This window comes from Micromys minutus (genome assembly GCF_963924665.1).
Source record: "Micromys minutus genome assembly, chromosome: 21".
Taxonomy (NCBI): Eukaryota; Metazoa; Chordata; class Mammalia; order Rodentia; family Muridae; genus Micromys; species Micromys minutus.
In genome coordinates this window covers 10,420,339-10,435,074 of record NC_137956.1, presented here as the reverse complement: position 1 = coordinate 10,435,074, position 14,736 = coordinate 10,420,339, and the positions used below count along the sequence as shown (strand labels likewise).

General features: G+C 35.2%; 1 protein-coding gene across 1 annotated transcript in view; it reads left to right on the top strand.

Annotated features, from left to right (window-relative positions):
* The window catches only part of TINAG (tubulointerstitial nephritis antigen), a gene marked incomplete at both ends in the record, with an annotated part of 77,689 nt that extends 63,797 nt beyond the window's left edge, over positions 1-13,892 (top strand). Inside the window, 2 exons of the mRNA XM_080934553.1 lie at positions 3,831-3,876; positions 13,758-13,892. Coding sequence (XP_080790679.1) covers positions 3,831-3,876; positions 13,758-13,892 — 181 coding nt within the window. The remainder of the gene's footprint in view (positions 1-3,830; positions 3,877-13,757) is intronic.
* Positions 13,893-14,736: the final 844 nt, after the last annotated feature.

Below are 14,736 nucleotides of genomic sequence, written 5' to 3'. Positions count from 1 at the left end.
GCAAAAGGCTGGATTTTGTTTATGTATCCAGTCTGATAGTCTATGTCTCTTTATTGGGGAGTTGAGACCATTTATGTTAATAGATATCAAGGAATAGTTGTTTCTGTTTCCTGCCATTATTGCTTTTTTGGGTTGAGTTGTGTCTGTGTTTTTTTCTTCTTTTAGTTTTCTTGTTTAGGAGTTTTCTTGTTCTTACTAGGCTGTATTTTCCCTCATTGTATTGGGTTTTCTACCTATAATTCGTTGTAGTGCTGGGTTTGTGGTCAGATATTGTGTGAATTTTGATTTGTCTTGAAATATCTTCGTCTCTCCATCGATAGTGATTGAAAGTTTTGCTGGGTATAGCAGCTTGGGCTGGCACTTGTGCTCTCTTAAGGAGTGCATGATGTCTGTCCAGGCTCTTCTAGCTTTCATAATCTCTGTTGAGAAATCGGGTGTGAGTCTGATTGGTCTGCCTTTATATGTTACCTGACCTTTTTTTCTTACTGCTTTTAGTATTCTTTCTTTACTTTGGGCACTTGATGTTTTTACTATTATGTGTCAGGAGGTATTTCTTATCTGGTCCAACCTATTTGGAGTTCTGAAGGCTTCTTTTATGCTCGTGGTCATCTCATTCTTGAGGGTAGGGAAGTTTTCTTCTATGATTTTGTTGAAGATATTTACTGTGCCTCTTAGTTGATACTCTTCTCCCTCTTCTATTCCTATTATCCTTAGGTTCGGTCTTCTCATTGTGTCTTGGATTTTCTGGACATTTTGGGTTAGGAGCTTTTTGTTTTTTGCATCTTCTCTGGCTGTTTTGTCTATGTTTGCAATGTTGTCTTCTGCCCCCGAGATTCTCTCTTCGATCTCTTGTAATCTATTGGAAATGCTTGCTTCTGTGACTCCTGATTTCTTTTTTTGGTGTTCTGACTTTAGGGTTATCTCTTTTATTGTTTTCTTTATTGTGTCAATCTCTGTTTTAATTTCCCTCTTCCATTTCTTTATTTCTTTGGTTTTGTTTTCCTCTAGTTCTTTGAGTTCTTTGAGTGTTTTTCTTGTTTCTTCTTTAAAAGCTCTGAATCTTTTTTTTTTTCCTCCCTTTCTTGTTTAAGTATCTCTATCAGCATGTTGAGGTATGATTTCAGGTCTGTGTCTTCTTTTTCTGGAGTGTTTGGAATTCCGATGTTTGCTGTTATGTGAGAGCTGGGCTCTGGTGTTGCTAGATTGTCTTGGTTCCCTTGGGATATACTCTTTCTCTTTCCTCTTACCATTTTGTTGTCAGTGATATGTTCTTTCCTTTCCCTTGTATCTGGTCTGTGTTTCTGGTTCTCCACTGGTTCAGGTGTCTGATGGGTGGAGCCCTGTTTTATGCCTTAGAGTCGTCGGGTGTGAGCAGAAGTTCCAACATTCTGTTTCTGTTTGCTGGATCAGGCATGGCAGGGCAGGCCAAGGCAGGGGGTGCACTTTCCGTGTGTACTCCACAGAGATCTCTCTGCTCCCCTGCAGCCCAGGTCTCCCACCCACCAGTTGCTCAGCCTCTACGAGCCTCCGTTCCGGGTGGCAGATGGGCAGGCTCTGCTCTGCCTCCTGAAGTTGCCTCCGGGCAGAAACAGAAGTTCTAATTTTCTGTTTCCAATCACTGGATCGGGCAAGGCGGGGCAGGGCAAGTTAGGGTGTGCACTTTCCGTGTGCACTCTGCAGAGATCTCTCTGCTCTCCTGCAGTCTAGGTCTCCCACTCACCAGTTGCTCAGCCTCTATAAGCCGCCGTTCTGCGTGGCAGGTAGGCCAGGCTCAGCTCTGAGTCCGGAAGTCATCTCCGGGTGGATACAGAAGTTCTAATTTTCTGTTCCCAATCGCAGTTGCTCAGCCTCTCATTATAATTATTTTTAACCATTAAATGCCACTTTTGCAAATTGACAGATTATAAAATATTTGAACAATAAGTTTTTATATTTCTGGAGAAGCTTGTTATATAAAATTTTGTATTGATTTTGTATAAAGAACCTTGGAAGATGAGATTCTATATGTTAAAAAACATTAGTGAAATTTCAGAAACTAATGTATTTTATTCTCATAATCTATCAATTTATGGAAATGAAAGTCACCATACACTCTAGTGTATTATTAGGACACCTCTACAGCTGGGATTATGTGTTTATAACAATAAAGCAACATAAAAAGTGCATGGTAGTATATATTTTATAATTCTCTAGGTTAAGAAGTAGAGGCAAGATTTATACTCATAACTTGATCTGCATAGTGAGATTTTGGCCCATATCACCTAGCAAAATATTGTCTCAAACAAACAAGATATATGCATCTGTCTGTACTAGATCTTCTGTGAATGTGTTAAGGTTATTAGATTGATGTTTTTGTGGAACTTTGAACAGTGAGAGTTGGGTTGTCTCTGACCCTGTAGTTTCCTCTAGAACCCCTTTCTTCTTACTGGTTTGCTTTGCTCAGCCTGATATGAAGGTTTGCACTTGTTTTTTTTTTTTTTTTTTTTTTTTTTGAATTTTGCTATACCATGCTTACTTTCTATCTCTGAGAGGTCTGCTTTATTTTCTGATGACAAATGGAGGAAGGAGAAAGGATGAATATGGGAGAGGGGGGAGCTAGGGTGCAGGTATCAGAGGAGTGTAGGGAATGGAATCTACAGTTAGGAGTTATTATGTGAGAGAAAATAAAATTTAGAAAAAGGAAAAAAGAAACAAGGAAAGAAGGAAAGGGAAAGACAAAACAAAATATGTTAATGAATATGAGATTTTGTTTCCTGTCCATTGTTTTCTACTGTATGATTATAGAAAACTATTTATTGTGTCACCAAATAAAATATGAGAATAATGCAGACCTCAAAAATATATTTAAGAGAAAAACCACAAAATATTGGAGGAACTATTACATATTACTGAGAGTCTAGGATTCAATTTTTACATGTATGTATATATATATATATATATATATATATATATATATATATGTATATATATATGTATATATATATATATATATATATATATACAGAAATTAGGAACATTGGTACTTCATGAGGTAGCATGTGTATATGAATATTTTATATGAATATACCAATTATTTATATTTACATTACACTTTTAAAATTCTTAGAGATATTTTGGATTGTTTTATTTGTGGTAGAGTTTCAGTGAGTAACATGAAAACTTGAGAGTGATCTTTAAAACCCCCTTTCACAGTTGACTAAGAACCTGTGGTTAAAATTCCTTCATAGGAAGATATGTAAGCACTGTGTACACTTTTTTCTCAATGCCCCAATGACAGATTGAGGCACCATTCCACAAACCCTCAGTTTGGGTAACCTGCTAGATTTATTGTACTTCTCTACAGAGCACAGATGAAGATCTAGGAGAGTGGGCATTCTACCCCCATAATCCTGCACCTGGAAAAGCCTTACCCACCATCATGAGGGCTTCTTTATGACACATAGATAGAACCTCTAACTTTGTTTACACACACACACACACACACACACACACACACTTTCCTAGTCAAAAGGGATCTTTTTCAAGGGGTCTCAGTTGACTGTACCCAGGTATAGGTTGGTTTTCTGGGAGTTGTCAGTCACTCATGGAAGGGTCTCCCATTTTTGGTAAAAAGGTTTAATTTTTGTTACTTGAATAGAGATAAGTTTTTATTGTTCACATAAAAATGTTACAGTGAAGAAGAATGCTAAACAAGCAAACTCTGGGAATCACGTATGACATTTTCATTGTAAATTAGAACTTGCAAAATTTAAGAAAGAATGGCAATATAATAAATGTTGTCAGGTATAAACAAAAAGTTTTAACTAATTAATTATTGTTATTATTTATAGATGGGGCACATTGAGAGGAGCACAAGGGAAGAAGGAAAAATTTTGGGTATGTAAAGTTCTCCAACTGAATTCCTACAGTAAAATGAAAACTGGTCCCAGTTTTCCAGATTGATATTATGTCATCACATTATGAAATGTTTTTTACATGTTGTTGTTTTCTTCAGCACAAAGCTAATTATAACAGTGTGTATTGTAATAATAGTTTTCTTCAAGTTCTGTGTTTCCAAGTTGTAAAAAAAAAAAAAAGGATTTGTTTTTGTTTCTTTCAAATTGAAACTCAGTAGGACAATTATTTGTTTTATTATCATCTAGATTCAAATAATACTTATACCTCACATATCTGTATTCATATCACTCAACTTGAGGTCTTTACTATGTTAATATCAAGCATATATGCTATGTAGTATAATAGATACATACATATCTCATAAAACTTAAAAGTAAGTTTTGCCTCTTATCACATACATATGTGTCTTCACTGGGAAGGTGCTAACACCTAATCTCAAAAGTAACATGAACCTTTACAGGGAATGTTGGTGCATGCTTGTTACATCAGCACATAGGAAGCCATGAAAAGAGGTTCAGAGATTCAAGGTATTCTTGTATAAATGAATTTAAAATAGAATTTAAAATCCAGCTCATGTTACAAGAGACACTGTCTTACTGAAAAATACCTCCAAAATGAAATGAATTAATATGATACAGGTAATAAAAATTTTGATGATTAGAACATATTGAAGAAAGTTGTCAGTTAATTATAATGAAAGCAGGTAATTATTTCAAATCTTATTTTTAAGTTTTACATTAACAATTACATTGATATTTATTTATTTTGTGAACATGTATTTATTTGTATGGGTATTAACATCCACATCAAAAAAAATGGTCATCAGAGGACAACTACCTGAAGCAAAATTTTCATCCAAATATGTTGGTTCAAAGGGCAAACTCACTCATAGTAACATGCTAACCAGCAAGTGGCTTTACTCATAGAACTAGCACACACACACACACACACACACACACACACACACACACACACACACAAACACACATACACACACACTTAGATAGTGTGAGAGAGACATAGACAGACAGAGAAATGGGGGGAGGGTTTTAGTTACTTTTCTATTTTTTTTAGTAAAACATTACAGCCAAAGAATCATATGAAAGAAATCATTTGATTATAGTCTCAGAGTGTTAGAGTCCATGACAGTAATGGTGGGGAACATGGTAACAGGTGTGTAGCTGGAGTAGAAACTAAGAGACTACATCTTGAGACATAGCTACATGACAGAGAAAGTTGGAATAATTTGAGTCGTTTGAAACCTCAAAGACCTTTCCCAATGACATGTTTCATTAAATAAGCAATACCTCCTAATACTTTCCAAACAGTTCCACCAACAAATGATGAGCCTAAGAGGATCATTTTCATTTAAATCATGACAACCCACTTTCTGACTCACACATCCTGTGGCCATATCATAGTACAAAATGTGTTTAGTCTGTCTTATAAATCTCCCGTAGTCTTTCAGAATCTCAAAGCCATTTAAAAGTCCAAAATCTCTTCTGAGACTCAAAGCTCTTACTGAAATTAACCTCTCTGAGGTACAATCAGAAAAGCAAATTACATACTTTGATCATACAACAATACATAATATAACATTTTAAAAGGGGGCAATGAAGACATAGTGCAGAAATACTGGGTCAAAGCTAGACCAAAACCTAGCATGGAAAACTCTGTAGCTCCTCATCAAATATCAAAGGGCTTAGCTAGCTGACTGTACCTTTCCAGTTCTATACTAAACTTCTCTCTCTTGAGATATGAAGATTTTCTTGGCAGATGTCTCAGAAATCTGGCATTTATAACATATTGGGGCCTCCAACCAAATCAGTTTACATCTTTACAAGTTCAATCAATAGCTTTTAGAGCCTCCTTGAGGAGCCCCCACCCTTCTCCCCTGCTAAAGAAGAGTCCACACAACCCCTTTTACAAGTGGCATTTGTGATTCCAAAGCCAGAACCACATAGAAAACACTGTGAAATTTGATACCTTTCTGATTTTGAACTTTGACCTTTTGAATAACATTTTAATATGCATTTATTTGTTATTCCTTTTTAGGTGCAGGGAATTTTTTAGTCCTTTTCTTTTTACAAGTTGGAAGCTTAACTTGGTGAGGTCTTTAATTTAGAGCGCTCCTTTCTTTATTCCATTTTGGAAAAGATTCTTTTTTAATCTTCTTATTTTTTTTTAGTACACACTTTTGTTCTAACATGAATTTTCTAGATGTTTCCCTCTCACTTTTTACTTTAATCTGTTCTCTCCATCTTACTCCCTCCCTCCCTTCTCCCTTTCCCCCTTCTCTCTTTTCTTTCTCTGTGTCCATGCTCTGTGTGGGTGTGGGTATGTTTGATTCTCTCTGCATGTGCCTGTACTCCTTTTCATTGAGGCTTACACAAAGCTGATTATCAATAATCATACAAGAAATTTAATAGTAGGCCTTCTTAAAACCTCCTTCACAAGAAAATTAGTGTAATATTTTATTGGAATACATGTCTGTTTTCTGAGCCATCATCAAACTGTTTTTTAATTATTATAGCATTGTAATATGTTTTAAAATCTGGGACATTTATTCTATCAATTATTTATTATTAATTTTGCATGTCTAGAGTGTTTTGTAGCTCCATATGAGTTTTAGGACTTTTTTTTTATTCCTGTAAAGAATGAAATGACGATTGAAATTGGAATTGCATTAGATGTAAAAGTAGCTTTTTGACATAATGGTCATGTTCATAATAGTCATTCTATCAGTGCGTGGGATTTAGTCTTTTCTTTTTATAGTGGCTTCCTCAGTCTTTTCAGAGATATAAAGCTTTTACTATGGAGGTGTTTAACTTACTTGATTAGGTTTACTCCTAGATGTTTCATTTTTTTCTAAGGCTATTGTGAAATGGGAGCATGCCTGTGATGTCTTGTATTCTGTCTGTTTGCTGAAAATGTTGAGAATTTCTACAAGTATTCTGATGGAATTTGTGGATGTATATTATATTGTACCATATTTATCTATCTATCCATATGCCTCTCTATGATATATTACATCATCTGGAAATCATGATAATATGACTTTTTCTTTTCTGCTTGTATCACTTTAATTTTCTTCTCTTATTTTTATACTGAACACTTCAATTGATGATTTGAAATGAAGTTCAACAAAATATGCACATATTATAATATGTTAACACAGTTAATAACAAAGTTAATTTTTAAAGCCTCCTTTTAACAATGGTTCTTAAATGCTTTACCCTCTGTAGGAACCCATCACCCACCAGAGATAGAAGAAAAGAAAGGATATAGAGAAGTGGACCCATTATAAAGTGTTCTCTATGGAGCAAATGCCGTATTATTTGTCAGGAAAACAGCAGTTCAGTTCCATAAGTCAGTAGCAGCAGCTTGATCCACCCTCAAACACTTCACAGATACCCAGCAGTCAGGATAGGAGCAGCGTGGCATGACCTAGTAGCAATAGCTGGGCCACAGCTAAATTTGCAGGAGTCAGAAGGAGAAACAGCCTCTACAAGAATGCTAGGAAAGCTAAGATCAGTGAAGGAGGGAGACCAAGAAGTGTTTAACTATGCAAATGAGCCAAGCTCAGCTCACAGTCCAATGAGTCCTATATACACCCTCCAAACATCATGTGTCCTTCACTGTTCTTGCTTCTCATGTCTTACCTCAGCACGTGAGTGAGTCTGACTTAGCAACACATCACAGGAGTCTGCCTCGGGTGATATCATTCTGTCAATCGGCTCCAGTCCTCAGAAGTGGCAAGAAGATGCCAACACACCACCAAAATTTTTTTGGTGCATTTCTCTCTCTCTGTAGACCCAACAAATAGAGCTCAGCTACACAATGTAAGGAGGAACAACACGTGCATGTTGCTAACAAAGAATCCTTCACCTTCTTGCTTTAACAGAACATCCTTTACCTGAGTCTGCTTTAGTAAAATGTTCTTTCATGTGTTTGCCCCAGAAAAACACCATCTGACACAACTGACTTTCCAAAGAACCCTTATGTTTCTGCTGCACAATATATGTTCATATCCTTGTACTCCTGGAAAAGAAAGAGAAAAAGACAACACAGCAGAAATTATATTTTACCCTATAGTAGTCAATTTTCAAAACATTAAAGATACCAACCGGGGGCTGGAGAGATGGTTCAGTGGTTAGAGCACTAGCTACATTCCAGAGGCCCTGAGTTCAATCCCCAGAAACCACATGGTGGTTCACAACCGTCTTTAATGGGATTTGATGTATTCTTCTGGCGTGTGTCTGAAGAATGCTGCAGTGTACTCATATAAATAAAAATAAACATATTTTTTAAAAAAGATACCAACCCAAAGTTTCAGATATATCCATAAACTCTAATCAGGAGAAATCACTAAAACTATAGAAAGGATGTATAAAGAAATTTCATTATCAATAGCCAAACATAAGAGATAAAGAAAAAGATATAAGTTAAAAATTTTAAATGTCTATTAACAATATATAACAGCTATAATGAAAGGAAATATGCCCACAAGTATAAGAAAGTGAGGGGGAATATGGGATGGGTTAGAAGGAGGAAATTGAAGGATATATACATATACACATATGCATACACATATACATATATATTTAAATAAGTAAAAAATGGTAAAAATTGGCCATAGGACAAACAACCAATGCTTAAATACAAAACCAACAAAACAAATGAAACAAAACAAAAGTTAAAACTTCACCAAATAATAATGTTACAAAGTTGCTGAGTCAAAGAAAGATAAAAAATGGATGGCCATGGTATGACTGCTTTGTAATGTAAAACTTAAAAAAAAAGATTTGGAATAATTACCTGCTTTCATCATAATTAGCTGACAATTTTCTTCAATATGTTCTAATCATCAAAATTTTTATTACCTGTATCATATTAGTTCATTTCATTTTGGAGGTATTTTTCAATGAAAATTGAAATTACTGTCTTCAAATTGCAATTAAAATAATGTGTATCCAGACAAGAACAACTGAAAGAAGCAGCAATGTCAGGAGAGCTGCATGAGTGGCTTGACCTAGCAGTAACAGCCAGGCTAAAGTTACATATATATGTATGTATGTATATATACACATGTGAATCTCTAACTCAGTATCTCATAAAATATCCACTAATATTTAACTTTAGATGAAGTCAGGGGATACTATTTGTTGGCTTTGTACTATAGATAAATATTTGAAAGCTCATGAAATGTTAACCAAGATAATGGTAATTCAACAAACACATAAGATTAAAATAATATAGACTATAACATGCTAGAAATGTTTTAAACTTAAAATATTATAAAATTTAATATAAAATTAATAGATTATAAAATAAATCACAAATACCACTTTAAAAAGATATCAAAACAATGATTTGATTAGTGGAGAACCTCATACTCAATAAACAAATTTACATAGATAAAACCTGAAATGAATAAAAAACACACATAAAATAGAGAAAATAATTGATTCTTGAAAAGCTAAAAAAATAATGAATATTAAAATTGAAACTTTTGAATGCATACTAAGTTAATAAAGATAGTATTGTGAGAAGTTATGGTGATACATTGGTGTGTGTGTTTTTTTTTTCTTTTTATTTTCTCCTCTCTTTCTCGTATTTTCTCTTCCCTATTGTAGTTTCTCCATTCCCAGCCTCTCTTCTTTCCCCTCCTTTTCCTCCACCCCCTTCACCTCCCCGCAGAAAGAATAGATCTGAGGGACATCAAGCAAATTTGTCAAAACAAACTACAACAAGACCAGGCACATATTCTCAGATCAAGGCTGCATAACGAAAGCTGGCAGGAGGAAAAGGGTCCCAAAGGCAGGCAAGGGTCAGAAACAGCCCCTGCTCCATCTGTTAGGAGTCCCACAAGAACTCTGAGCTATACAACCATAACATATATGCAGAAGACCTAGGTCAGACCTATACAGGCTCCCTGATCTCTGTGAGCAACTTATGTCCCAGTCAGTTTGCTCTGTGGGCCCTGTTCTTGTGGTATCCTTGATCTCTCAGACTCTTTCCCTTCTCTACAGGACTCTCCTAACTTTATGAAATACACTATTTGGCTGTAGAACTCTGTGGCAATACACTGCAAATTATTCAACACAAAATGTATGTGTTTCTGAAAAAAGATATCTTCAAGAGGATGGCAACAGAAAAACTGAGCACTTCTTGGGAGATTTTTAGAAAACTGACTTCATTATAATATTCTCTCTCTTTCTCACACACACACAAACTTTGAGTGGGTAGTTTTCTCAATTTTTCCAAAGATTTAAAGAACAAATAAAACCAGTGTTACATTAAATCCTTTCAGAGACTGTATGATAAGAAAGAGTTCTAAAAAACCAGTTCTACATACCAATGCCAAAACTTGTGAATCTATTTTTTCTTCTACATGTATATGTAGTATTCAAATAACTATTACAGATACTGTCTCTTATCAATCTGTATTTTCAGTATCGTTATCAAAATCAGGTGTCTGTGACTGTGGGTCATGTCTGTGTGTGTGTATTTGTGTATGTTGATCCTTTATTCTATTCTGTTGATTTTGTGTATATTTTTTCCATTGTCAGGCTATTTTTGTCTGTTTCTATGTATGGCATTGGAGTCTTTATCAACATTGTACTGAATCTGTAGGTGGCTCTTAGTTGAAATGCCATTTTTAAAAATCAATTTTGTAATCCCTTAGTGTGGGAGAGATATTTTCAAGTGTCCTTTTCAATCTCTTCAGTTTTTATGTTTTCAAGGTATTTTGATTTTTAATGTGTGCTTTTGTCTTTTGCATTGTATATAGGATTATTTCTCCAATTTCTTTCTCAATTTTTGGAATTGGTGTATAGAAGAGCTTCTGATATTTATATCTTAATTTTGTATCTCACAAGTTTAATGGAAGTGTTTATGAGCTCTTAAAATTGTCTGGTAGAGTAGTAAAGTCTCTTATATAGAGAACCATATCACTTGTATATGTTAATTACATTTTTATTAAAAAATTTTCATCTTCCTTTGTCTTCTTTAAATGGAACCTAAGGGCCTTCCATTGAAGTGTTGATGGCTGTGATAATAATGAATGCTAATGCTTTGTTCTCTAATGATAAAAGAAATGCTTCCAATACTTCAAAACTAACTGGTATTAAGCATAGATTTTTTGAAGATACAGTGTATAAGATAGAGAAAGGGCCAATTCACTTTTAATCTATTAATATTTAGGTCATGAATGGATTTTTATGGTAGGTCAAATGTAATATATCACCCCACAAGATGATTGCATCTTTGTGAAAAAGATAACAAAATTTGAAAAATCGTTTAAACAAGCTCTACATTAATCTCAGTAGTCCCAATCTTGTGTAAGGGATCCACAAAATTCTGAGAGAACTGTTAGCCTTTAGTCTTAGGTTTCTGGAGACATAAGTTCTGATGTCAGTGAGAGACTATTTAGACCAAAAGACAGATAGACTAGACAGGTGAGTAAGAGCAAACAGACAAAAGGAACCTTCCTTCTCCAAATCCCACTTGAGCTGCACCAGAAGGTACATCCCAGATTTAAGGTGGGTCTTCTCACTTCAAATGATCCCTTCAAAAAAAATCCTAACAATCATGTTCAGCTGTGGGTTTTAGTTGATTCCAGATGTAGTCAAGTTGACAGCCAGGATCAGCTATTCTAACTTCCATCAGCATATGAATTTGCATTTGTTTAACAAATTTTACATGTACTTCTCAGTTTCTCCTAAGGTAAAATAAGAAAATGTTGAATGGTAATCTTCAGATAGTCAGATGAGAACATGTACAATGTTACAAATATCATAGTTTCACTATAAAAATAATGTTCATAAAATATTTTCCACTCAAGACTGTTTTTACTTGATTTTCCTGTCTTAGGAAAGACATGTTATGAGTATATGCAAATCCATAGATACACAACAATTCATTTTCCAATATGTATACATATTGTTACTGACTACTAAATTTGATAATTGGAATTTTGTTTAGATCCCAGTTATAAAGATGCTCACACACGTTGTGGCTGCCTCATTTTTAGGTGTTCAAAGTCCATCTCAGCTTTGAAGAGACATGCTGAATTCATGATTTCAGGATCATCCTTGAGAGTTCCCCTTTCAGGTGTCAGGGATGATTGAGGAGGCAAAGAGCCAAATCTAAAAAGAAATGCTGATGATAATTGGTTGTGTTTTGAAAAATGATGCTGTCATGACAACTCCTGAAGCTGGGGGGAGTCTGTCCTCAGAGGAGAAAACTGTAGAAACTGCCCACTACACCATATGCCTTGGGAATATCAGTATAGATCATACCCGAGATCACTCTCCATCTTAGACCCAGCACAGGGTGAATGGAAGCCAAGTGTGGCAGCTGTTGTTATGAAGTCTCTAATTTACAGAGCTGGTCTACTGCGTTTAGATGTGGTCAAATAACTCCCTCCATGTGCCTCTCCTGCCTTTATGACATTCTCTGCACACTCCATTAGCGCTTTTGCCTCCCAATGTACTTATTCAGCCAACCTTTGGATCTCAATGTTATTCTGGACCCAGCCCAGCTCTCTAATCATCCCCAGAGTTTAAAAAAAAATAAAGGAGAAGAAAACCTTCTAATTCTTGATGATTTTACTTTCTCAGATACTTTATATTCTCTGCCTTCATTAGATTACATAACTGAAAGTAGTCATTTAGCAAACAGGGCTGGTGGCTTCTGTCTATAGAGCTAGTTCTAGGGAGGAAAATCTTAGATTCAAGGATTCTAATGTGGCTCTTTAGTGAGTATGAGGCTGGTATATTATCTGTGATGAATCTGAGGTTTTCTCCTAGGCTGAACTATCTAACAAGAAAGTTTTAACAATTTAATTACTTCAATCAACTTCTTTATGCTTCTTTATGCCTAGTCCTTATGTTTTTCTCTGCTTCTATCTACTTGAGTATCTCTGTACACTGATAGTTTGGTCAGTTTCTGAACAGTCTTCTGTATGTGTTCTGGAGAGCAGGCTCATGCCTTTCCTGAGCCAAGTAAATAAAAGTGGTGCAGCTACAGTGACCTCAAGTGCACTCCAGGCTATTTCCACCTTAGCACTTAGCTCAGGATGGTCACAATTTATTAGATTATAACTTTCTGAACTCAAATAATAATAATAATATATTATTATTATTGTTATTTATTTGGTGTTTAACACAAGAATAGGTCTTAACTCTCACGCATCTGGATCATATTTTCTCCTACATTTGATAAGACAAAATACCCAGGCAAAAGTAATTTAAAGAAGAAATGGTTTATTTCAGCTCCCATTTCTAGATTCATGTTTATCATAATGGGAAAATCACAGAAACAAAATAGGAAAGGAACTGCTCACATTGCAGCCATAGTCAGGAGCGGAGAGGGGAAAACCAACATTTGCAAGCAAGTTCTTGTTGTGCTTTCCCCCCCTCATTCAGCCCACAATTTGGCCTGGGAAATGATGCTGCCTACGTTCAAGGATGGGTCTTTCTATCTCAGCTAATCAAATGAAGACAACCCACATAGGCATGTTCCTAAACCAACCAAACCTACAGGCTTAATCCGTGAGACTCTCATCTCAGGAGACTTGACTTTCTGTCCAGTCTGCAAACTGCACATGCCATCACACCTAAGGGTCACCATTTCTGGCTCTTGCCAATGGATCCATGCAACGATCTTAATGTTATATAAGAGACAGGACTCCTTGATCATTATACAGAAAATATTTAGGTGTTTGATTATTATTCTCTGTAAAAGCCAAAAGCAATTTAAAGCTAAATAGTATTTTTCTGTTTGTAGAGGAGGGATTTTAAAAAAATATCAAAGCATAGTGCTCACCATTTTCATGTTTTTGTTTCTTCCTGCAGATTGCTGCCAACTCCTGGGGAAAGTCGTGGGGAGAGAATGGCTATTTTAGGATTCTTAGAGGAGTAAATGAGTCTGACATTGAGAAATTGATTATCGCAGCGTGGGGCCAACTGACAAGCTCAGATGATCCATAGATATCACGTTTCCATAAGGTCATGCATCTAAGTAACTCATTACATTGAACTTTAGCAATCAAAGAGTCTCTGTGCCAGTGCAAGTGTTACACTTGGGCTGTGTGCATAGAACATTCTAGTTTTCTTGTTTTCCTCCAGGCTCTAATCTGTTCTCTTTATATTATTAAAATACTAATAAAGGAAGAATGACTAAATGTCATTAAAATTCCATGAGTGTTATTATTTTGGTCTCATGACAGTGTTTCCTTTGAATATAATGGTTCACACCTTAGATGAATTAGATTTCAAATTTCCTTTCAATCCTTTATAAAAATTATATGAACCCACCTTTTGTCAATGAGACTATCACACATACACACAACACACACACACACACACACACACACACACACACACACACACACACACACCAACTCACCAGTTTGTCAGCTCCATGAACTTCTTTTCAACAAATAATGTTCTCTTAGCATTGCTTATCTTTTGCTAGAAGCAGAAGCAATAAATTTATAATTATTCTCTCAATAAAGTATATTTTATTTCCTTTTTTGGTCTGTACTTTGCTTGTAGTTCTGTTGCAAAAGAAAGTAATTCCCTGTAAACAGCTACTTGAGAACTGGATGTTATCTGTGAGGTGGAGACAATACTTGGCAAATAAAAGCTTAGAGGCTAAAAGAAGTATTGTCTTGACATAATACACTTCTATTTGAAGAAGTTAGGACATTATATCTAACCTTTATCATAAAATTAACTATATGTTTATCTTAGGAAGCTAACATATTTACCCCTGAAAACAAAAACAGCATGATGTCAAGAGTCATAAACTATAAATGGATTTATTTTTTAA